Source organism: Lissotriton helveticus, chromosome 10 (genome assembly GCF_964261635.1).
Source record: "Lissotriton helveticus chromosome 10, aLisHel1.1, whole genome shotgun sequence".
In the NCBI taxonomy this organism is placed as follows: Eukaryota; Metazoa; Chordata; class Amphibia; order Caudata; family Salamandridae; genus Lissotriton; species Lissotriton helveticus.
Genome location: NC_136071.1, coordinates 170,726,413 through 170,751,334, shown reverse-complemented (window position 1 = coordinate 170,751,334; position 24,922 = coordinate 170,726,413). Strand labels below are relative to the sequence as shown.

General features: G+C 46.8%; 1 protein-coding gene across 1 annotated transcript in view; it reads right to left on the bottom strand.

Annotated features, from left to right (window-relative positions):
• Nucleotides 1–5,875, bottom strand: part of AP5Z1 (adaptor related protein complex 5 subunit zeta 1) — a 158,093-nt gene extending 152,218 nt beyond the window's left edge. The window contains exon 1 of the mRNA XM_078665012.1: nt 5,675–5,875. Coding sequence (XP_078521138.1) covers nt 5,675–5,715 — 41 coding nt within the window. The 5' untranslated portion in view covers nt 5,716–5,875. The remainder of the gene's footprint in view (nt 1–5,674) is intronic.
• Between the last annotated feature and the right edge of the window lie 19,047 nt (nt 5,876–24,922).

Genomic DNA, 24,922 nt, shown 5'->3' with positions numbered 1-24,922 from the left:
CAGCCCGATCCACAGCCACAGCAAAGCTGAGACCCGTGGAGGCGAAGAGAGACGTGGGACCGGCCATCTTGGAAAGCCAGCAAATCGCTTTCCGTGCAACTTCTGAGGCACCCTCGAAGTTGTGCATTGGGGATTGAGAAGCCCCAGCCACGAGCACCAACTGCACCGAAGATCACCTCTTCACACTCACCGAGTGCTGCGTGAGGCCCTTTTGCATTTTCCTGCTCGACGCGTCTGTCCGGTCACTTGCCCGTTGCCTGGTGGCCTCTGTGACAACGAACCTTTGAATTTCCAACGTTGGTCTGGTTGCTCCAGACTGGCCCTTCGTTCCCCTGAAAAGGAGCAGCCCATCAGACCTCGCTGGTCTGATCCAGAAGCCATCTTCGATTCCTGCGAGGGTTGCATTTGCCAAGGCCTGTTGACTCCGAATCGAGATCCGACACCGCCAACAGCGAGAACCTTCGTGGGACAGTCCGTATCCAGCTCCTGGTTGTCGTCGACCCCTCCTGGTCCACGTGGCAGCGGAGACAAGCTTCACGACATCACCTGATCGCATCCCGACATCGCCTGGTTCCTTCCTGGTTCCTTCCTGGTCACTGGCTAGTGACCCAGACTCTGTCCCCTCTGCTTTCAGGTACTCTTCATCCTCGATCCACCCTTGGATCCAACCGGACTCTTCTCTCCTGGTCGCCTGCAGCATCTTTTCTCCAAGGCTCCATAGAACTCCACGACGAAACCCGACACACTTTGACACCTATGCACCCGCTTCCTGTGGGTGAGGTAACGCGAGTACTACGGTGCTCCTGTAAAGAGTAACTCTCCTAGTGTCCTAGTTTCAAGTGGTTAGCTTCTAGTCCAGTCGGAAGACTCCTAAACCTTTAACTTTCTAACTTTACGCACCCATTGACTTCTATGCGTGCACGCATGTGCATTTAGACACTGCACCCGCATCCCGTGGGCCTCCCACTTCCTAACTGCTGTTAGTCCAGTGTAGCCCCAGCGATTCCCAAGGCCCTAGGCCTTACCATTGTTCGTGACGTGGTTCTTATACCACTATTTTAGTATATGGTTTAGCGGGCCACCAGGGCCTATCCATATTTGTGCAACTTTTGTATGTTATATTAAGTTACTTGTTATGCGCTTGTGCTCCTGTGCTCAAAGAGTTAAGGGGATTGATTTAGAAATAAATACATATATATTTTGAATATATAACCTGTGTGGTGTCCTTTCATTTGGTATTAAAAGGTTTGCATATGGTAAAACAGCTGGCTTCACATGCCCCCTTTAGTTTAGCCTAAGACTGCTTTTGTCCATGCTACCCCTAGGATAGCTGGTCTATAAAGGTTGACTTTACAACCATCACCATAAGGGTTGTTTGGACTGGTGCAAGGTGCTCACTAGAATAGTGAACATCATATACCAGGCCAACTTCTCACACCGTCGTATCGCACCACGTTTCACTTTTTTTTAGTAACTTATGATCTGTCTGATCTAGAAATGTGAATGTGATAGGTGAAGCAAATGCACAATTATGATGAACACACTGCAGTATAGCATAATTCATATGATCAAGACTATAGGATCAGGAGGGGATGAATTATCTCGTTTTGCCTCCAGAGCTTCTGGGATTAGAAGTGTGTGACTATTTTATTTCAATGTGTTTGCACTTTTCACAGTTGTTCTTGTGTGAAATTGATATCTAAGTTGCTGTTTAGATTATTGCAAGAGTCGCCCCTGACCATTTTGGAAGATGTGATACAGTGGACTACAAAATTGGGTATTCTAGACTGCAAAGTGTTGCCAGTCATATCCCTACCCATCTTAGACTGAACCTGCTCTTTTCTCTCTGAACACAGCTACCTACTTTGCCTTGGAACAATGGCAGTCTACCCAGGTGGTATCTTGATTTGTACCATGTGGGTATCCAACAACTTTTCTGTTGTTTAACAGCTACATGATGCCACTAGCTATATTGCTGGTTCATACCAAGCCAACATCCAAATGTGTACTAATGAAACCCAAACTGACATCTGATTAGAGAACAGTCAGCTGTATCATACAAACTTCACAAGCTACCAGGGCCACATGTATCACTTGTTAAAAAAGGTTTTTATTTTCTAAATGGATCTAAAGACAAGATACTTATACAGGAACACAAACTTCAATGTACTCCCATTAACCTACTCGCAAGCATGGGATCTGCAACTGAAAGAACCCAGAATATAGAGAACCTAGGAGCAATCTTGGATGGAAACCGCTCACTCATACCCGTGGTTAACACTGGCCATCAATCTACAATATTACATTCTTCAGAGAAAGCACAAGAATGAATGAAAAATAAAACTTACATTACACTTTATAATATTTTGTCATGTTTTTATCTTGCTGCATTGACTTGCCCTGTTTTTTGGCGTTCCCCCAATTCCGAGCACAAAAAACGTACAATAGGGTACCATTATTTTCAAAGGTTTTCTATTGAGTTAAAATCACTAAATACATAAAGGGGCCCTTCCAGTAAGTAAGTGTCATGTTATTTGTGAATGACAAAAGACTTGGTGAACCGTGTTGACATCAGGCTGAGCACTGCCTGACTCAAAGAATTTATATGAAGTCCAAGTTCATGTATTTAGCACGTGCAACGGATTGAATGCAGACAAGAAGCAAAACTCCAATCCTGTGCTATGACACACCGGACAAATCAGCAGTTCCGTTTCTTATTTCACAGCCTTAATTATGTCCATTACGCTTTGAAATAAGTATTTAACAAGGAGCATCGATAAACTCAAGTCTAAACAAACTAACTCAAAGAGACTTGAAGTTAAAGGAATGCACCATTGCATTCGCCTCACGTTCACTTACTCCAACAGAAGAAAGGTATTCTGTCATTGAACGTGAGGCCCTGGCATGTGCATGGGGTTTGGAGCACTTCCGACAGTTCGTGTGGGGCAGCAGAGTAATTTTGAGAAGTGACCACAAACCTCTCACCAAGGTCTTAACCTCCAAGGGATTACATGCAGCATCTCCCAGACTGGCAAGACTGTCTGTAAGATTGTTTGATTATAATTACGAGGTGCAATACGTACCTGGTGTTAAGAATGTTGTCGCAGATTTCCTGAGCAGAATGCCGGTTCTAGCCCAAGAAGCTAGTGGAGAATCGGATGAAAAATTCTGGGTTGCCAGTGTGCATGAGGAACTACATGGCATTTCACTAGAAAAATGGATGACTGAACTTCGCACAGACCAGACATTGAGTACTGTATTTAACATGGTAATGAGTGGATGGCCAGTTAAAAAAAACGTAAAGAAAGAATTGTCGCCCTATTGGGAAGTAAAGGATGAACTCTCAATTGAAGAGGGATTACTACTAAGAAGTGGCAACCACCACCCTGAGACGCACAATACTATAACTATGCCATGAGGGACACCTGGGCATCGGTAAGACAAAAAACAGAATAAGAAACCTGTACTGGTGGCCAGGTGTAGATCTAGCAACCGAGAGACTGGTAAGAGACTGCATACAGTGCAAAAATTCTGACAAGTCCAAGGTCATGTACAGGCCCCCACTTCACCCATTACCATCTCCCAACATGCCTTGGGAAAGGATAGGGATAGATATCATGGGACCCATTTATGATCAAGGAGAACAAGTCCATGCCATAGTGAATATTGATCACTTTTCCAAGTGGCCTGAAGTAGGGTTTGTGAACAAAACTAATACACAGAGTGTACTGCAATTCCTTGATGAGGTGTTCATTAGAGAAGGGCTAAATGTGTTGTCAGTGACAACGGTTCCCAGTTTACCTCCGAATTGTTTGGCAACTACTTGAAGAGAAATAATATAGTACACAAGACCACCTCCGTTTACCATCTGGCAGGTAATGGCCCGTAGAAAGGTTTTTAACAGGATCATCAAGGAAATTTTGCAGCTTGCCACCACCAACAACCTAGCGTGGAGAAATGAGATAGGCAAGACATTGTGGGCTTATCGCATAACTCAATGCAGTAGTACAGGGCATAGCCCATTTGAGTTAATGAGAGGGAGGACACATATGTCCAAGGACAATGTCGGTTGGCAAACAGCTGCCAAAAAGGCAGACTGGTCACCTGACACAGTCAAACGTTTGCAAAAGACACAGGAAGATAGTAAGAACCGCTACGACAGGAAACACAGCTGCAAACCTGTACTAATCTCTGCCGGTGATACGGTTCGTGTGAAGTATAGCGGACTCGTAACCAAGGGGCAGAATAGATATTCACAACCACTCAAGGTCGAGAAGGTGTTCTGCAACTCGACTTTACTCAGCGATGGTAAAGTGTGGCATTTTTCAAGGTTAGCCCCAGGCAGATACAGCAGCACGTGTGGAGATAATGTAGATGCGAAGGAGGTGGAAGAATGGATTTGTGTGATGATGACGAAGACAAAATGGATGTGGCGCCGGACACACAGGGTTCAGCCTCCTCTAGACACAGCGAGTGCTTCCCTGACAGGAACATTGTAGGAGCTGATCCTGAGGACACCCAGTGTCCAGACTCCACTGATAGCAATGAGCTTGCACAGGACGGTGCGAGAATAGAACCATCAAGATCGAGAAGTGGTCGCTGGGTTGTGCCTCAGAGCAGACTCAATGACTATATTCGTGACTAACCGCTCAACCTTGCTTTGTTGCGCCTCAAGGAGGGAGACGTGTTGTGACTGCACCTCACTGTTGTCCCCTTCCTCTACCCGTACCCCTCCCCTCACTCTGTCATCAGCTGAGCATTCTGGAATGTTGCCAGACGCCAGCTGCTGACCTGCCATCCAGACGCCCTCCTGTTATCTCCCACTCTCCTCAGGCTGTGTTGGCTTCCAGCTCAATAAATTAGTTTACACTTCAATTCGCTCCTGCGCATATTTTACAGTCTCGCTCTTGGGACCTTATAAGTGTTTAGTTATCTAGCACAATATCCTTGGTGTAACAACATCAACTGTTGCATGGCTAAACACTTATAAGGTCCCAAAGGCAAGACCTATTGGCTATGCCAATGCTTGTCATGCAGGGTTTCCGATATAAAGGATGCTTCTGAAATAGCATGCAAGACTGTAGAAAGAAACAGCATTATTTGCAAGCAAGATAGCGCTAGATTAGATACTTTTAACAAGCACTGAAACGAGGCAAAGTCGGCCTGCTGCTAAGCGACCAATGGGCCACCACTCTAGCAAAGTCATATCACCAGCTTAGGAGTTGAAAGCGTAAATAAAGTAATTGCTTGGGGACAGATAGATGGGTGGTAAATATTGAGATCTTACTCCTGTGTTCCTAACGTAAACTCGGGATCTTACCAATGTGATAAAATATACGGGTACATAATGCAAACATTGAAAAGTACATTCTACAAATATAGACTCTGACGTCACTTGTCGAGGATGTAATATCAAAAGAGGGTCTGTCACCTCCGAATGATGTCATCCGCCAGAAGATGTAGTTATTCTAGAAGATGTAGTTATTCTAGACCAGGGAATAGGAGTCACTCCTTAGAGAGGTGCTGTCACACCCTAAGACTCAGGTACTTAAACAGAATGCTCCGTTACCAGTTAAAGCGCCTCATCCAGACCTACAGCGCTAACAGTCGACTTTACCCACCCGTTGCAAGACAAGCATTATATGGTTAGGGTAAAGAATCATGGAGGTGTTACCTAGCTTGCCTGAGGAAGCTCTCTGCTGCCGCCGTAAACATGACCACGACACCCTTCGTTTAAGTTGTACATCAAGACGGCCGATGCACCATTTCTGGTCTCAGCCTGTGTGCACTTCCCGCTGCACAGAGCAGAGCTGAAATTACTCGTGACTATTATTGCAGTCACCTGTTTTTTGACCGCAGATGTATGGCGGACACTGATGGCATGAAAATAAAAGGGGGACTATAATAATTCCTAATCTGAGGAGCGCAGATTTGGCGGCCATCTTGAAATGGAAAGATTATAGTATCAGACCACACAGAAAGTCCCAAAGATAAAAGGAGATAGGTTAAATATATTGAATCCATTGACCAAAATGAAGACATCTGTTTAGAATCAAAATGTTACCTTTCAGGATCTAGCCTTTATGCTTGGAAATATTCGCTAATTTGTGTGCACGTAGCATAGCCACAAATACTGATTTATACCACATTTATCGAAACGCAGTAAATTGTGTACTATTTATACAAAAAATCTTGCTTTTCAATTGAATATACTGGATAGTTTTGTGAGGGAAATCACAAACATGAAGCACTTGAAAGTTCCTACTAGTACCGAGCTTTCCTGAGGCAGCGATTATAGAAGTTTATATCATTTGATGGGTCTGCATTGTCAACGTCACTGTAAAGTTGTTTTAAATACAGTTGAAGAGGGCTTTTGTGCTCTGAGACTGCTCTTTGTTTTTGGCGTGACTATTAAATACAAGCATAGCTCCAAGTTTGAAATGTCATCATGTTTGGCATTTTCACATATGAATAATGCCTTATGCCTTGGGAGAGAAAAAAAACTCCAGGATCCCATACATTGGGGGCCCAGGTGTGGCAGAGGAAAGGGGGTGGAGTCAAGAGGGCTTCAGCCTAAAAAGCAGATTCTGACTCACCTTAAACATTTATTAAAACATTTTTTACTGCAAAAACATTGGCTACATGGAGTAACGTGGTAGTGAATCTGTTCTAGGCTATTTAATTGGTCTCAAAGAACCTGCATTTTAAAATACGTTATATAGTTAAGACATCTGCTGCAGATATCATGTGCCCAACAATTTTGAAGGGGATATATATATATATATATATATATATATATATATATATATATATATATATATATATATATATATATATATATATATATATATATATATATATATATAATTAAGATAATTCTGATGGTTATGAAGTTCGGAGAGAGTTCTGTGTTTTGTACATTACACTTTTTACTCCTAAAGTAGCACAGAGGGTTCATATACCTGATGCAAAACACATTGTGTAACATGCAGATCCCAGATTTGTATTTTACGTAGATAGTGTAGTCTTGTGAGTTAGAAATGACGGAACCGTTTTGGCTCCAGAGGGACTCTGTAGAACTGTGATGTAAGTGGTAGAGCAGAATGCATTGAAGGATGGTTTAGAATGTGGGGTTCGCAGTTACATGCAGACAAATGAAGTGTGAAACTAATCTGTGTGTGTGATGTAGTCATTGGTGGGTACTCTGGCTGGGATGGACACCAATACTCGAGACGATTTAGGGGATAAGTAACCCAAAGCTCGACAGTGCTGTCCCAGAAAGTTTGCTGGGGTCCAAACTACTCATGCGCGCTACATGTGTTACAGCCGAAGTAAGGAATCAACACCGAACGCTTGTGGAGTCAAAGCGCAACTCCATTTACTGTAAAGAAGTTGAAAACAACAGAAGCATTGCATAGAAATCTACATGTCTGTGACCGAGAACCTGCAGGTCTGACCGTACATCAAGTTATCACGCTGCTACGCAATTTACAGTCATACGTAATCAGTATCTTCAAGTGCATCAATGAAATCTTCAATTGCCTCTATCCAAGCAGTCCATCTTTTATCAGTATTTTTGCTTTTTGGCGGTATCGAACAGTGGTTTCAGGAAAGCAGCAGTGTTGTAAGCATTTGTGGGAGTGGTTAATATTGAGGGTGGAGCTCTCTCTGGCTCCCTCGGTGGTACATCTTGAACCGGTTTGTGTGAGCAATCTCTAAGACCTTGAGATGTGCTAGCTTCTGGATCAGCCTTGATAACTTTTCATAAGGCAACCACAGTCTTTGTTTCAGCAGTTCACTATTCCAAAGAATTTGGAGTCTTTGGTGTTGTCGCACACCTCTCAAACACAACCCCTGTGCTTGGTCTGGGTTGCGGTGCCTGCTGCTGAGGTCAGACTGACTCACTTTAATCCAGTTCGGGGAGTAAATAACTCTTTTATTCTTTGACATCTCTTTGCGTGTGCTTTGTCTTCGCCACTTTCAAATGGTACTTTATGTTGCAACTTGTGATTATTAATAGCTGCTTTTTGAAAACCTGGTTGAATCTGTCTTTAGCATTAATGCTCTGGATTATCAAGTATCTCAAAAATCGTGATGGTATAGTAGAAGTCATAAACAAAATGCTCCGAACTGATGAAGATGTAACATATCGTCAAATTAAAGGAGTTTTGAATCTCAAGTTTAATCCAACTCCAAATGTTGATTAGGCCACCTTCAGCCAAGAATGCCAGAACGTTAGTGAAACTATTGAAGAATTTGTAGTGAATCTAAACAGTCTCATCAGACATTGTTAGATCAAGGATTTTCATGTTGAAGAAACTCTGCGTATGAGAGTTAACTCATGCTTGTCATATTCATTCAAACTACAAATGCTGACAGAAACTCTTAGTCTGGAGCAAGTGTTAATTGCTGCTGGGGCTGAAAATCATGCAATAGACAAGCTGCTGACATGGAGGCCAGAGGTGCCCAGAACGAACCAATCATGAGTGTGAAGAGTAAGCCAAGACAAACCAAAAGACTGAAGGACACAAACTGATGTCTACACATAAAAAGAAGTTGTGTTTTAGATGTGGATTTTTGTTTCCACACAAAGTTAAATGTCACGCTATTGGACAGATATGCAAAGGCTGTAGAAGGAGAACAATTTTGTGACCGTTTGAAAAGTAAGTTTGTCACAGTGTGAAGACAAAATGGTCCCCAGAAAGTTCCAGAATCAACACTCAGCGCACACTCACAAGGCCAAGCTGCGACATCAGTTAAGACAAATTGATACTGAACAAAGTTGATCGTCATCTAAATCATCGTCAAACAGCTCTTCTGTATCAGTATCCAATGAAAATGATTGTGTGATGTAAATGTGTACCTCAGAAAAGCGTGCTCACGTTGGTTTGTCCACTTATGATGAAAAATGCCAGTCAAGAAAAGCTTCACATGCCAAAGCACCAAAGTCATTCCAACATTGTCCGAAGATTACACTGAAAGTAAATGGTTGTTCAATACATTCATCATTGACAGTGGTGCATCAACAAACATTATGCCAGAGGAGAAATACAATGAACTATCTCCAATGACGCAATGTAAGTCAGCAAAAAAACCAAAGTATACACTTTGACTACATCAACGCCTTTAAAAAGTCAAGGTTTATTTGTAGCGACAATGAAACACACCCATGAAAACGAAGGTACAAGCACCCATGCCTGTGCTTCCGGGCACCGCATCAAGAGCCTGTCTATTCAGTTTCGGTACAAAAGGGGGTGGTGATGGACGGAGCATCTGAACCAATCAAACACTCACACCCAGTCAAAAGATCTGGGTTTAATCCATCACCGTTCTTTAGCCCACTCTGCCACCCCAGTTCAGACATGGCCATATGCAAATCAGTCTGACCCTGTGCCTCATGGGAACAGTCCAGCCCGAACTGCCAAGCCACGCCTTCCCTGGATCGGAAACAAGCTCCTAGGACCGGTTTCTGGCATTCCAGACGTCTTCAGCCAGGCTTGCTTGAATCCAGTGGCAAAGTGAGCAAGGGACTCACGTCTGAGCATACCCTGCCAACTTATGGCGAACAAAGTGGTACAGGGTCCTAGGATGTTTGATTTCGGTCCAGGAAAGACATGGATTGGCAGTTCAGGCTGGACTGTTTCCATGAGGCACAGGGTCAAGGCTGATTTGCATATGGCCATGTCGGAACTGGGGTGGTGTGGAGTGCAAAAAAACGATGGATTTAGGCCCAGATCTCTGTACTGGGGTGAATGTATGACATTGTTCTGCATTCTGTCCCTCAACTGTTGTTTTTGCATTTGTCACCCCGAGTGGGATGGGTATGCTCAGACGTGAGTCCCATGCTCTCCACACCACTGGAGTCAAGCTTTCCTGGCTGAAGACGGCTGATAGCCAGAAACCGGTCCTAGGATGCTTGATTCCGGTCCAGGAAAGACATGGCTTGGCAGTTCGGGCTGTACTGTTCCCAAGAGGCACAGGGTCAAGGCTGATTTGCATATGGCCATGTCTGAACTGGGGTGGTGTGGAGTGCAAAAAAACTATGGATTTAGGCCCAGATCTCTGTACTGGGGTGAATGTATGACATTGTTCTGCATTCTGTCCATCAACTGTTGTTTTTGCATTTGTCACCCCGAGTGGGATGGGTATGCTCAGACGTGAGTCCCATGCTCTCCACACCACTGGAGTCAAGCTATCCTGGCTGAAGACGGCTGATAGCCAGAAACCGGTCCTAGGATGCTCGATTCCGATCCAGGAAAGACATGGCTTGGCAGTTCGGGCTGGACTGTTCCCATGAGGCACAGGGTCAAGGCTGATTTGCATATGGCCATGTCTGAACTGGGGTGGTGTGGAGTGCAAAAAAACGATGGATTTAGGCCCAGATCTCTGTACTGGGGTGAATGTATGACATTGTCCTGCATTCTGTCCATCAACTGTTGTTTTTGAATTTGTCTATTCAGTTTCAGCACAGCCTTTAATATAGGACTGATTACCGTGAATTACAATATGAATATACACCACAAAAAAATAAGTCAGTTCCCTTTGTTATTTCATGGTTTGGGAAAACTTAAGACAATGAAAGTAAAGTTGCAAATTATTGAGGACGTCCATCCTGTTGCTACCAGACAGACAAATTGCTTTTCATTTGCAAGAAGCGGTTTAAAAAGAACTTGATGCGGTACTTAAGCATGACATTATTGTACATTCAACTAGTCCAACGCCATGGGTTTCTCCCATAGTGGCAGTGCCCAAAGAGGACATAAAAGATCAGCGAAGAAGCTGTGTACATATGTGTAGGACTTGGCCCTTTTTGGCTAAAGTTCCCTAAACTTTTTGCTTTCCCCCTAGAACTTTTTTCTGACATGGTGTTGCCAACTTAGACGCTTTGGAGACTTTGCCACTGCTAAACAGTGTCAAAGTGCAAGAGCTCCCTGTATAAAGTGTAATAGTAATTGGTTGTCCATGATTGGTGTGTTTGCCTTACTAGTAAAGTCCCTTGTAAATTGCACAATGTGTGCCAGGGCTGGTAATGCAAATGCTACTAGTGGGCCTACAGCACCCATTGTGCCACCCACACAAGTGGCCTTAAAAAGGCAACACAGGCCTGCCATTGCAGAGCATGCGTGCAGTTTGTTAAACTGCCATGTTGTTCTGACTAGGGCACCCACTTGACAGACCATACCCTTCCCTTTCTATGCAAATCAGACACCCCTATGGTAGGTGCAGGGTACACCCTGGGCAGGGTGCAGTGCATGTGAAAGGTAGGACATGTACCAAGGTGTGTACCATGTCCTGACAGTGAAATAATCTCCATTTGGGTTTTCACTGTTGAAAGGCCATCTTGCCCATAGGATAGAATGGGAAGGCTGTGTAATATGTTTTCCAACCTATCTTCCCAAAGGCTTAAGATGGAGAGGTGAAGTTTAGTGTGCCTGAACTCACAACGTAATACATCTTTTTATGAAGGTGGTTTTTGCATTGTGTGTTTAGAAGCCACTCTTTTAGCAGTGGGTGGGGTGTTGTGCTCTAACATTTCTGTGTGTCTCTGTCTGGTTGTGGATTGACTGTCTGGATTTGAAAGCGATAGGATCTGGGGAATGTCTTGACCCAGGGGAGGAGGTGAGACAGCAAGAGGCTGACCTGCATCTGGAGTGAGAGGAGTAGCCCCAAGAGATGAAGCGGCCTGGGTTGCTGCTATAAAACATTTGTCCCATCTCCTGCTGAGTGACTGAGAATCCACACCCCCACTAATCAAAGGAAGATGTCACTGGCAGGGAGGCACCCAGAACTGGGTTGAACAGGGGTAAGTGCCCCCTCAACACAAAGACTTCAAAGTCATTGAGGGGAATAACTATGAGAGCTGAAGCCCCTGAACTTTGGAGAATGGCTTATCAATATTGAACAAGACTGGAGCTACTTCGAGGTCAAGAGGAACGTTTGTCAAGGATAAAACAACTGAAGAGACTGAATGAAAGGACTGACCCTTGCTGTGTGTGGGGCTGGCCTGCAGTTTGCCATTTTAACCAAGGAAAGGCTAAAGGGACTTTGCTGTGTGCTGTGTCCCGCTGCTTGAAAGGACTTTGCTGTGCTGTGTCCTGAAGTAACTTATCCCCAAGGGCCCGAGGTGAGCTGGCTCACTGTAGCGGAAACATAGGTACACAAAAGTTTCCAGGAGAGTCTCAGCGACTCTGTGTGCGTGTGCTTGTTGCAGCTTGAGACCCTCGTAAGGTGGGCCCTGTGATCGTGGGCACCTGGAGTCAAAGCAAGGAGCAGTGACTCTGTGTGCGTGTGCTTTTTGCAGCTTGAACCCTTTGTGAGGATTGTCCAGTTATCATGTGCACCGGAATCCAAGTGAGTCTTATCGACGCTGTGTGCGTGTGCTTTGTGCAGCATGAGACCTTCATGAGGACTGCCTTGTTATCGTGTACACCCGGAATCCAAGTGAGTCTCATCGATGCTGTATGCGTGTGCTTTGTGCAGCTTGAGACCTTCGTGAGTATTGCCTTATTAACGTGCACCCAGAGTTAAAGTGAGTCTCAGCGATGCTGTGCCCGTGTTCTTCATGCAGCCTGAGACCTTTGTGTGGAGTGTCTGGTGATCCTGCACCCGAAGCTCAAGGGAGTCTCAGCAACGCTGTGTGCATGTGCCCTTTGGCAGCCTGAGATCTTCCCAGCAGTAGCGGCCCGGACCGGCAGCCACGGAGAAGCTGAGCCGCCGGCCTGAGCCCGCCGTTGTCAATTCACAAAGATTGCATCGGAGGCCCAAGCCACTGGACGAGGAGAGGAGAGTGAGGTTGTGCCCCCCCAGGTAACGTGTGTCGACTCCTGGGGCGGGGTGCGGGTTTGGAGGGTGCGTTCTTGGCCTCTCTCTCCTTCCGGCAGCGCGAGCCTCTGCTTTGGCTCGTATCGCGGCCCGTATTGCCAAAAGAGTGGCAGTACCGGGGCCGGAGTGCGGAGCTCCACTTTTTGTTACACCATACCCATGTTGGGGGCAACTGTTGACAGATGCTGACTGCGAGACAGAAGAAGTGGCGGGGAGACCGCCTAAGGCACCGTGGTCGGTGCCGGAGTGTATTACGCATTATCTTATTTCTGCATAACAGAGTACCTGATTAGTGTATGACGCATTGCATTATTCCTGCATAACAAACTACCTGATTAGTGTATGACACATGGCATTATTTCTGCATAACGAACTACCGGACTGTAGTATGACGCATTACATTGTTTCTGCATAACAAACTACCTGATTAGCGTATTACGCATTGCATTATTCCTGCATAACAAACTACCTGATTAGTGTATAACGCATTGCCTTATTTCTGCATAACAACATACCTGGTGATTGTATTACGCATTGCACTATTATTACATTGCAAAGTGCCTAATTGATAGGTTGTGCATTGCATTATTTTTACATTGCAAATTGCCTGATTGTTGTGTTATGCATTGCATTATTTTTACATTGCAAAAGTACCTGATTCTAGCATTACGAACTGCATAAAATGGTATTAGGGTTACAGTGGAATGTTTGGAAGTGCTCATTAATATCGCCAGAACTTACAAGGGCTGGCTGGCCTAACAACCAGCCAAGAGAAATAGTACACATATTAATATGTTGGATTTATATTGTGTGGTCTTATCTTATATCTTTTTATACAACATTTATACTTGTTTTTATACAACTCGTGTGGAGTCTATTTGTGGTATCATCATTGGGTTGCAAGTGAGCGTGGCTGCAAATACTTTACAAATTTGGCTTGAAGAAAAGCCTGGCTGCTTGTGCCAAGCCACCACAGGGGTGAGCGAGGGCTATCTCAGAAGGTGACCTTCCTTTCCCTGACGAGGAAACGCGGGTCCCTATTAGGCCTAAGGTACCTACCTCAGCCAAATAGGGATCCCGGGTCATGTGTGTGTAAAATGCTTAAGGCAAACAAGGAAATAGAACGAGAACGACATCCAGGTCCACATATTGGTGACATGATAATGCAATTAAGTGGTGGAAAGGTTTTCTCTCTCCTTGATTTAAATAAAGGTTAATTAGAACTTGAAGATGTTTGCAAGTACATTACAACATCTTCAACACATCAACACATGTGTATCTGTTTGGATACAAAAGACTACGTTTTGGTGTGTTATCCACTGTAGAAATGTTTCAAGACATCATTAGGTGTATCATACAGCCGGTCGTGAATACTTTCACTTCCAGCGATGACATATTGGTTTTTGGAGCTACGCAAAAAGAACATGATAAAGCCCTTATACAAGTATGTGGTTTGCTTTCTGAAGCAGGTTTGACTTTGAATGCAAATAAGTGTGAGTTTCATAAGACTTGGCTAAAATTTGCTGGCCATATCTTTTTTGATAGGGGTATGGCAATAGATCCTGTTAAAGTTCAAAGGCTGTCAGATCATTTCTTGGACTAGCCAGTTACTGTTCCAAATACATACAAGACTTTGCCACTGTAAGTGCTCCACTAACAGACTTGATAAAAAAGAGTGTTTCGTTTAATTTGCACATGAATGTGAGAAAGGCTTTAAAATAATTGTTCTCGGTACAAATCATAAATAACATTTAGGCCAGAGTCTGTGACTTTAAATACAGGACACACATTACATACAATTTTATGTCAAGACCGGAGGCTCCTATTATGCTTCTCTAATCTTGCATTTATTAACATAGCAGCAGTCAAGAACTGTAGAACTACAAATCCCATGCGGCTTAGCAACAGAATAGCCAATGGGATAGAAAAACGTAATCAACAGTAACCACCAATATGATACCAGTAACATGTATAACCCCTCACTTGACTGCGAACAGAACTCTTTTCTTGCTGCTCGCAGTCAAGATAAGTACCTCATGTTTAGGTTTCACTTTGTTGTGCTTGAGAAATCTATTGTTTTTAATGTAAACTTAAATGGTCTCTTTCCTGGCTTCTCATTGGTTCCTGTGCGTGCCACCTACCTTTCCTCCATTTCTATTAGCAGGAGCATATTTTCCTGCATTTAGCAATGCTTGTTCATCTTCTGCTTCTCATCAGTTTACCCTGCTGATGTACTGTAAACTTCCACTTTGGTGAAACTATATTTTCGTAAAGTTTTGCCTTTTACTATTGCAGCATATTTATATAACAATTTATCACCCAGAGAGATTAAATGATTTGTATAGAATCACAGTATGACTCCAACCGGGATCCCCAGCTCTCGAGTCAGCAGCTCTTGCTGCTGTGCCACATCCTCTCCTCTCCCATATTATCTGTCAGAGAGCTCTTTCCTTCTCCCAGTTGATGATGCTGAAACCAGCTCTTTATTCATAACAAAGGCGAAACCAATGCATTACTAATGCTTGGTATATTGTGTCCTTACTCATATGGTATAATTTTGCTGACTGGATATTTATTGAACTTGAATTTACTTCATTAAAGTTTTTTCCCACTTGTTACACTTCTTGAGCGCTGCGTGCTCTCTGCTGCTGCTTCCTCTGGCGCGTCGCGCTTTCTCCTCACAGCGTCTCCTTCGTTCGCCATTTGTGCTCCTGTGTCTGAACGCTCACCGTTCTGTGTGGCGCTTGATTCTCCGCATTGGTGCAGTTTGTTCCTGCATTCTTCAGGCAAACAGGGCCCTTCCACATCCCTTCCTCTGTTGATATTACCTTCTCCTGACCGAAACATCATCGGAGGGGAGCGGCTTCTATTCCCGCCTCCTATCGTCCTTATCAGCGGCCTACTCGGCGTGTACATACCCTGGGAGAGTGAACTAGGCATTCGTCTCTGCTTGTATTAACCCCTTTTCTACCTAACGCTTTTGTTTTTACTTATTGTCACATGGAATTCGATAGCTGTCCTCTGGTGACTGATACCGATGACGATGAGAAGCTTTTAATAATGATTTCAATGAGTGTATTCATTCTTCAGTAGAACAGGCCTTGGCTGGCTCTATAGATAAGATGTCCAAGAATTTTGAAAATTCTGTATTGTATATGATGTCTAAGACGAATATGTGACGTTACAATGCCACATATTGCATTGCGGTAGGCAACAACGCGGACGTTACATTGTCTGCGTTGTTACCACGCATGGCATTACAACGCAAGTTGTTTCTACGACTTGCACTAGATGGCGCGCTGGCAAGACTGGTATTGAATAAGGCGGGCTGGCGCCTTTTATTGCCCCCGATACCTTTAAGCCAGGCCGGATCTAACCCGCCTGGCATTGTTCCCACATGTGACCCAGAAGTGATCCTAATCACTTCCGGGGCACATGCCAGGAACCCCTGACCAATAGTAGGCAGGGCGGGACAGTTGTGTCATCCTTGAGCGTGACTGGCTCCCCCCACCCCCTGTTTGGTCATTGGGGGCCGGCTCGACCGCTATACCTTTGGCATGTCCGATGCCGGCCCCGCCTCTCTCTATGCCTACTCCAGTTAGCGCAACAGCAGGGAATGTGTTGGACTTAAAATCCAACACATTCCCTGGTGTTGCACGCCATCTAGCACAAGCCGGCCATCTTCTGATACATTGATATCTAGTTTCCTGACATCCTTCAGGCATTTTTCTGACTCTTCAACTATTCTGGCAATAGTAATGGCACCTTTCAGTGAAGGTTTTCTGGCAGCCCCCTTGAATCTTTTTTCTTGCGCTTTGTACTATAAGTTGATTTCTTATGAGCTCATCTATCACGGTTCCAAACTGTCACTATGCTGCTAATTCTCTAAATCCTGAACATATCAAATGTCTCTGTTGGTTTCCATGGTTAGGTGTTGAACTTTTGTCTGCACACTGCTACATTCACAGATTTTGTGTGCCATCCTTCAACACAAAAGTGTCTGTATACATTGTGCAATGCATTTCTTATTCAACGGCTGGCGGGAGATATTTTAAAAAGTGCTCTGCTTTTCTTTTTTAATTTCTGTATTTTTTTATTGTGTATAAAAAATATATATTTACATGGAGCATGGAATATACATGAGTGGAAGAAGAAAAAAGAAAGAAGTGGAAAAGGAAAGAAAAAGGAAAAAAAAAGGGGCGCCGGGGGGGGGGGGGGGGGGGGGGGCGGGGGTTATGTTTGGCCTTTGGCCGCTGGTCTTCCGTGTCTTTGCGGTAGTTCGATAGTTCGAGTTCAAATAGTTCGGATGTCAGATTTCCAAGTCCTGCTTGTCGTTGTGTCTTGCTGCCCCCCTTCTCAATGCTAGGTTGGTTTCCTGTCCCACGCCCCGGACCATAGAGGGGACAGAAGTCGGAAATGAAAGAGGTGAAGAGCCTTGCAAACTGGTTCCCTTTTGTCAGCGCGTGGATCCGCAGAGTGTGCCTCTCGTGGTTGTCTGGGTTCTGCGCCTATGGGGGTTTATGCGATGATAGGTAGAGGTCTAGGGGTCCCCACATGTTTGACTGCCTGTGAGTTTTCAAAGTGCTCTCCTTTTCAACTTAAAATTACTGTTTTTTTCCTGGAGGAAGAGAACTGTGTGGCATCAAGAGGCTCCAAATAGGTGGGGTGTGGCTAGCCGTAAATGGCGACAAGACGGCTCTTGTCCTGGCACCAGCGGCACAGCGAGCAGAATCCTCTGCGGCCAAAGCCCTCTAGACGGGGTCCGACATCTAAGGAGGGCATGACCGGCCCAGGAAGAGTCCTGGTAGTGCCAAACAGAAGGCAGATTCGGCTAAGCGGCATTTCCAAAATGACGCTGGCCCCGTAGCAGAAGCATGCCTGATGCCCTTACTCGAGAGAGAGGAATCACTCGGCAGGGCACTGAAAGATGACCTGCCTGGCCCCCAACGGCATGTGAGGTGAGGAGAGCCTCACAGGAAGGGGCTGCAGTGGCCGGGGGCCTACAGCAATGCCGAACTCCAAGGGGGGAAAACAAGGGAGAGAAAAGGCCCTGCATTTCAGGGAGCTGCCGAACAACGAGAACAGGAGATCGATTTACTGCGACGGTGATTGTGGGTCCAGGAGAACCCCCTGAGTGACACTGTGACGCCCTCGCCACCTGAACCACGGGGGGCTCTATGCGGTGAGCAAGCCCAGGACAGTTCTAATCGGGCTTGACACAGATGACCAGTGTGAGGCCACGACAGGACACAGTGGCAGTTGTGGACCTTGGGGTGCCCCCTGGATGACAGTGTGCCCTTTGCCGGGGCCACAATGGGGCCCTACACAGCAGGCGAGCCCTTGACAGTGCCCAAGGGCCCACTGCTAACAGATGGGGAGGTTCATTCTTCCACAGTGGGGGGCGTGAGGAGTGGTGTAGGTGCAGAAAGTTCTGGTGAGGCAGAGGCAGCGCTACACAACACCAAAGAGAGTGGACGTGAGCTGGGGATATGTGTGCCCACTGGGGAGGCGGTGGTCTTGCGGGAACCAGTTGGTGTGGCGGCCTGGGTGCTCCCCTCCAGGGGACCGTGGAGTGAGGGTTTGGGGGCGGTCGTGGCTGGGCTGGGGTGGCATACCTCAGTGTCTGGTGGCCCTGAGCTCTGGAGCAGCAGTCTGGAGGCACCCGACCAGGCGATACCGTCCAGTATGGTGCGCACCAAGCTAGCATGATAGGGCACACCACTGGGGGCAAAGCAGGGCCAGGGGGCACCCCCAGAACAGTGATCAGTCCCTGTTGGACACTGGCCTGGAGGCACACACAGCAGCAATATTGGCTGCTACTGGTGACACCGAGGCAGAACTGGAAAGCAAAATAGACGCAGTCGCCTTAGACAAGGGACAGATCACAAAAAGTTGGTTGAGAGGGTGGGTGCAACAGAATCCACTGTGGTGCAACGACAACCCATTGCTAAGGACCACGAGAAACAGCCTCAATTCCTGCAACATTCAGTGGCGCACCCCCTCCACCTTGGCAGGTGATAGAGGATAATTTAAATATCCACCCTGACTATACCCAAGAAGTCGAATGCCATAGAGCATTATTCTTGGCTGTGAAATGGCAACTACGTGCCCTGAATTTGAAGTACGTGCTCCTTTTCCTGGCCAGAAGGATGGTAGTGGATCATGGCCGCTCCGACTTCTGCACACTGCCAGACACATGAGAATCCCAGGAACATGAAGGGTGGCGAACACCTAGGTCGTGTTGTGGGCCACGCCACAAGCGGCCCTGACACAAGATCAAAGAGAGCTTGAAAGGGCAAAAGAGGTGGTGGCCTTGCAGCAAGATCGTCCTCCCTTCATGAGCAACAGATCGGCAGAACTGGTGCAATCTATAGAAGGATCAGGGAAGGGTTCCGAGGACTCCTAATGGAGAGGAAGGTGATCTTCCTGGTGTGACCCCCCCCATGACAGCAGACTTGTTGGTATGAGGGTGAGGATCCTGGTTAGATTCTAGGGACCAATATGACTTCCTGCTCAACTAATTAGGCTAACACCCAGGTACAAACAGTGAGGGTCAACTGATGGCCCGCAGAGCCATCCCACCTCTTAGTGTCTGTAAGAGTACACAACTGTCATTTAGAGACCAGTCACTAGTTCTGTTATAGTTATGATATTTGCACGAAAGGCATCTCGGACATTGGGGAGGTGAGTACACAGCACAAGGTGAAACAGCCCTCATCACCGCTATGGATGAACTTCAAAGGCGTGCAGACAGAGGTCAGGCATCATTTTTGAGCTTGCTCGATATGTCTGCCGCCTTTGATACAGTAAATCATAAGATCTTACTGATGCGGTTGTTTGAGGCAGGAGTGAGAGACTCGGTATTGCGCTGGTTCCATTCTTTTTTGCAGGATAGGCAGCAGGCAGTTTCAGTGCCTCCTTTTCAATCATCCTTTTCCCCGGTATTGCACGGAGTGCCTCAGGGCTCTGCCATCAGCCCAATTCTTTTTAATGTATACCTCAGGCCACTAATCTCGCTCATTAAAGGATTCGGCATCAGAATTGTTAATTATGCCTATGACACGCAGATGATCCTCTCCTTGGAAGGAGAGGATTCCATCTCTGTGGAGGTCCTACACAACTGCCTACGGAATACGTCAAGTTGGTTAAAGGCCAACTCGCTTCAGTTTAATGCCGGGAAAACCAAAGTGCTTTTCAGCGCTGGAACGAGGATCCCTCGACCATTTCCTAACAATTTCTGGCCCCCGGAATCTGGCGCCAACGTACGGCCTGCGGACTCTGTCCGCAACTAGGGGTCATGCTGAATCATGGGCTCAGCATGGACACCCATGTACAGAAAACATCGGCTTGTTGCTTTGCCATCCTTCGCTCACTTAGGAAGGTTCTGCCCCTCCATGCTCGCGCCCAAGTGGTTAGATGTACCATCTTGAGCAGGTTGGAGTACTGTAATGCCCTCCTGCTCGGGTCCCCTGAGTATCTACTGGATAGACTCCAAAGGGTCCAATCTGCGGCTGCTAAATTGGCCTTGGGGCTGCCGAGAAGATCTCATGGACCATCTGCCCTGGCAAAACTACATTGGCTTCCTCTTAGACAGAGGATCCAATTTAAGGCCCTCTGTATAGTTTTTAGGGCTCTCCACGGGTGCGGTCCAGCCCCTCTAAGATCCAAGTTTGTTTGGTATGCCCCTACCAGACAGCTTCGCTCATCTGATGCTAAACTGGTAGTTGTTCCCAGATTTAGGAAGGTCAGATCTGGTGGTAGATCCTTCGAGGTGACTGCCGCCAGACTCTGGAACACTCTCCCCATCGTGATTAGGGCCACTAATGAACTCTTGCAGTTTAGGAAAAAGGTGAAAACCTGGCTTTTCCCTGGCTAGCCTTCTCCCCCGGTATTTCTGCTTTCTCGCTTCTCTTTGGGTTCTGTTAGCGCCAGGATGCCTGCAATGGTGACAGCCGTGCTTTATAAATGCTTAAAATAAAATAAATTGGGTGGGGGAGTTGGAGGGGTCAAGTTTGTTTGAGGGCATGTGTTACAGTGCGGGTCCTGACAGACAGGAATCAGAGTTCTGGGAAGCGAGTCAGACGTCTCATGAACAGCACAACACAAGTGGGCCCAAGTCTAGGGCCTAATCCTGAAGATCCTCTCCTGGAACGTGAATGGTCTGGGGGGATAAACGTGAGAGGGTTGGTAAGAAAGTACCTGTTACGACATGACCCTGAAGTGGTCCTACTGCAGAATACTAATCTCATAGGTAAAAACTGCAGGTCTCTAGGTCGAGGTGGACAAGTTTTGCTGGTACGCACACGTGTCTTCAGGGGCTCCTGGTGGATGGGGATCCTGGTCCACACATCTCTCTCGCTGGAGGTCCACAAAATGTGCATCGGTGAGAATGGGAGTCCTCGTTAATTCCACCCCCAGGTCTGCAGTCAGAGTCTGGAACATCTGGGCACATGGGTTGTAGGTCCCCAGATGTGCTAACAATTATTGGGGGCAATCTTAATATGACACAACAAGAGGACTTAGATAGGATTACATCAACGCGGGTGCGGCCCAGGACAGATACAAGTCTGGCTGCATTTACCAAGGACACAGGGCTGGCTTACTTGTGGAGAGAAACACATCCGGGTCAACGCCAATACTCCTACGCAGCCAACTCAATGGGTACCTTGTCGAAGTTGGATTTATCTCCTGCTGCCCATATATCAGATGGGTAGGTTCACTCACACAATCCTTCTCCCTCGAGGAATTTCGGATCTCTCACTCTTAACCACAGTGGTTCAAATGGGCCTACCAGGGATGAGGGGCACATTGTGGATGGACCCCTGGGGAGCTCACCGATGACACCAGGCGACTGATGGTCACAACCAAACAAAGGTATTTTGTAGAGCACAAGGGATCTGTAAAGTCTGAAGTGGACTTGTGGGAGGCCTACAAAACCGTCCGTAGGGGCCAAATAATAGCACACGTGGTGAGCAAAAAACGTAAGAGGGAGGAAGATTGCAAGTTTATTGAGGAGAAACTTGTGCAACTGGAAAGAGACGTCACCTCAGCATCTAGAGTACTTGCGCATAGAATGAGTAGATGAGGCAAGAGTATGTGCACCTGGTCCTCCAGGAGGCTAGGGCCCAGCTTCAAGTTATGCAAGGCACTCTATGAAGTAGGCAACAAAGCAGGAAAGCTCATGGCATGGCTGGCAAAAAAGGAGGGACAAAAATGGGTACGAGGTAATATTGGGAGAGGCAGGTTGAGGGAGAGCCCAAGGGAAATTGTGCAACATTCACCGATTAGTTGGACGGGCTGTACAAGCCAGAACCATGGCTGACCAGGGGTATTGCCGACCATCCAACTACCCAACTGAGCCCCGACACGGAGGGACCTATTGGAGATGGAGGTCCCTGAAGGTAAGGTGGCAGAAGCAATACCCCAGATCCATAGTGGTTGGACTCCAGGCCCTAATGGCTTTCCACCAGAATCCTTTAAATGTGTAAAATCTAAAGTGGTGAAAACAATGCTTAAAATGTTCACCAAGGCGAGGAATCAGGGTGCATTACTGCCAGATCTTAGAGAGGCAATGGTTGCCCTGGATCACAAGAAGGGTAAACCAGTGGACGACTGTGCCTCTTTTAGGCCAATTTCACAGATCAACATGGAGATGAAGATTTTGGCGAAATTTATAGGAAATTGCCTCACGCAGCTGGTGGACACCCTGGTCACTCCTGACCAATCTGGGTTCATGCCATTTAGGGCCAAACGGCATAACTTAAGGTGAATGTTGGGCTGTTTGGCATGCAGTATTAGACTTAAAAAAGGGGTCCTTCCTGGCGCTAGCCACTAAAAAGGCCTTTGATTCATTGGAATAGCCTTACATACTGGCGGTGCTCCATCCATCACCACCCCCTTTTGTACCGCTTTTGGCCACCATAAGTGTGGCAGGGTATGCTCAGACGTGAGTCCCTTGCTCACTTTGCCACTGGATTCAAGCAAGCCGGGCTGAAGACGGCTGGAATGCAAGAAACCGGTCCTCGGAAGCTTGTTTCCGGTCCAGGGAAGACAGGGCTTGGCAGTTCGGGCTGGACTGTTCCCATGAGGCACAGGGTCAGACTGATTTGCATATAGCCATGTCTGAACTGGGGTGGCAGAGTGGGCTAAAGAACGGTGATGGATCAAACCCAGATCTTTTGACTGGGTGTGAGTGTTTGATTGGTTCAGATGCTCCATCCATCACCACCCCCTTTTGTACCGCTATTGGCCACCATAAGTGAGGCAGGGTATGCTCAGACATGAGTCCCTTGCTCACTTTGCCACTGGATTCAAGCAAGCCGGGCTGAAGACGGCTGGAATGCCAGAAACCGGTCCTCGGAAGCTTGTTTCCGGTCCAGGGAAGACAGAGCTTGGCAGTTCGGGCTGGACTGTTCCCATGAGGCACAGGGTCAGACTGATTTGCATATAGCCATGTCTGAACTGGGGTGGCAGAGTGGGCTAAAGAACGGTGATGGATCAAACCCAGATCTTTTGACTGGGTGTGAGTGTTTGATTGGTTCAGATGCTCCATCCATCACCACCCCCTTTTGTACCGATGATGGGCTTTGGAGCTTACTTCCTTTTCTGGGTGCAGCTGCTGTAGAAAGACCTGGTGGACAAGGATGCTCATTGTTACCATTGTTGTTTATGGTAGCCTTGGAGAGTCTGGCGGCTTGGGTCTGCATGGATGCACAATCAGAGGCCACAATCAGATGGGCACCGGAGTGGTAGGGCATCATCTCCATATAAGCAGATGACATCCTTTTATATCTTGCTAACCCACCAAACTCCGTACCAAGACTCCTGCGACTTTTAGGAATTTTTGGCTCATGATCAGGGCTCTGCAATAATTGACACAAATCAGTAGCATTCCCCATAGAGAGGGAGGGCCTGGACCAAACCTGGTGCTACTGGTTTCGATGGGTGGGATTCCGATACCTGGATGTTTTTGTAACTCCGGATCGCAACCTTTTTCTTCATAGATTCCTTACCTTAGAATATCCCCAGGCGTCAGACTGGATCCGGAAATTTTTGTGTAGCAGTACCCTTGCGCGTCGGTAGGTGTCGTCTGCGGCTCCGCGTCCGGCGTCGTGGGCGCCGTGATGAAGTCGCCGGAGTACTTAGACGCCGCCTCCGCGTGCTGACGTCAGTTCTTAGACACAGCTTTTCCGCGCCAGAAACACAAAGCCATGTTAAAAACCAACACTGGCGCCATTGAAACCAGGGCCCTGAAAGGGGATGACTTTAACCCTAGATATCAGTTCGCAGAACGGGGAGGATGGGTGGGGAGGTAAGGAATCTAATACTAACTACTGTTTCTTACAGATATATCGTTACCGAAGGTAAGTAACTTGTTCATCTGAAAGAAACAGGTTAGTATTAGATTCCTTACCTTAGAATAGATACCTCAGCAATACCAAGGTGGGTTTGCAAACCAATAATCATACCAGAAAGTCCTGGAGGACGGAACGGCCAAAGAAGTCATCCCTCCGGACTTGGCTGTCAAGTCAGTAGTGTCTTGCAAACGTGTGCAGGGATGCCCACGTAGCTGCCTGACAGATGTCCTGCAAGGGGACTCCCCGGCCCAGGGCAGTGCTAGCCGCTGTGGCCTGAGTGGAATGGGCTCGCAGCCCAACAGGAGGCTCCTTCCTCGCCAAGGAGTAACACGCCTTGATACACAAGACGACCCACCGAGAGATGGTCCTCTTGTGCACCGCCCGTCCTTTCTTAGCGCCCACGTAACCATCAAAGAGTTGGTCATCCACCCGGAACTGGCGTGTGCGATCCAGATAGAACGAAATCGCACGTTTTGGGTCCAGACGGTGGAGCCGCTCTTCCTCTTTAGAGGGATGCGGAGGCAGAAAGAAGGTGGGCAAGGTGATAGACTGCCCGAAATGGAAGGCCGTGACAACCTTGGGCAGGAAAGATGATCTAGTCCGCAACACAACCTTGTCCGGATGGACAGAAAGGAAAGGGGGTTTGGATGAAAGACCCTGGAGCTCACTCACTCTCCTGGCAGAGGTGATGGCAACCAGGAAAGCAGTCTTCAGAGTAAGAAAACGGAGAGGACAGTTGTGAA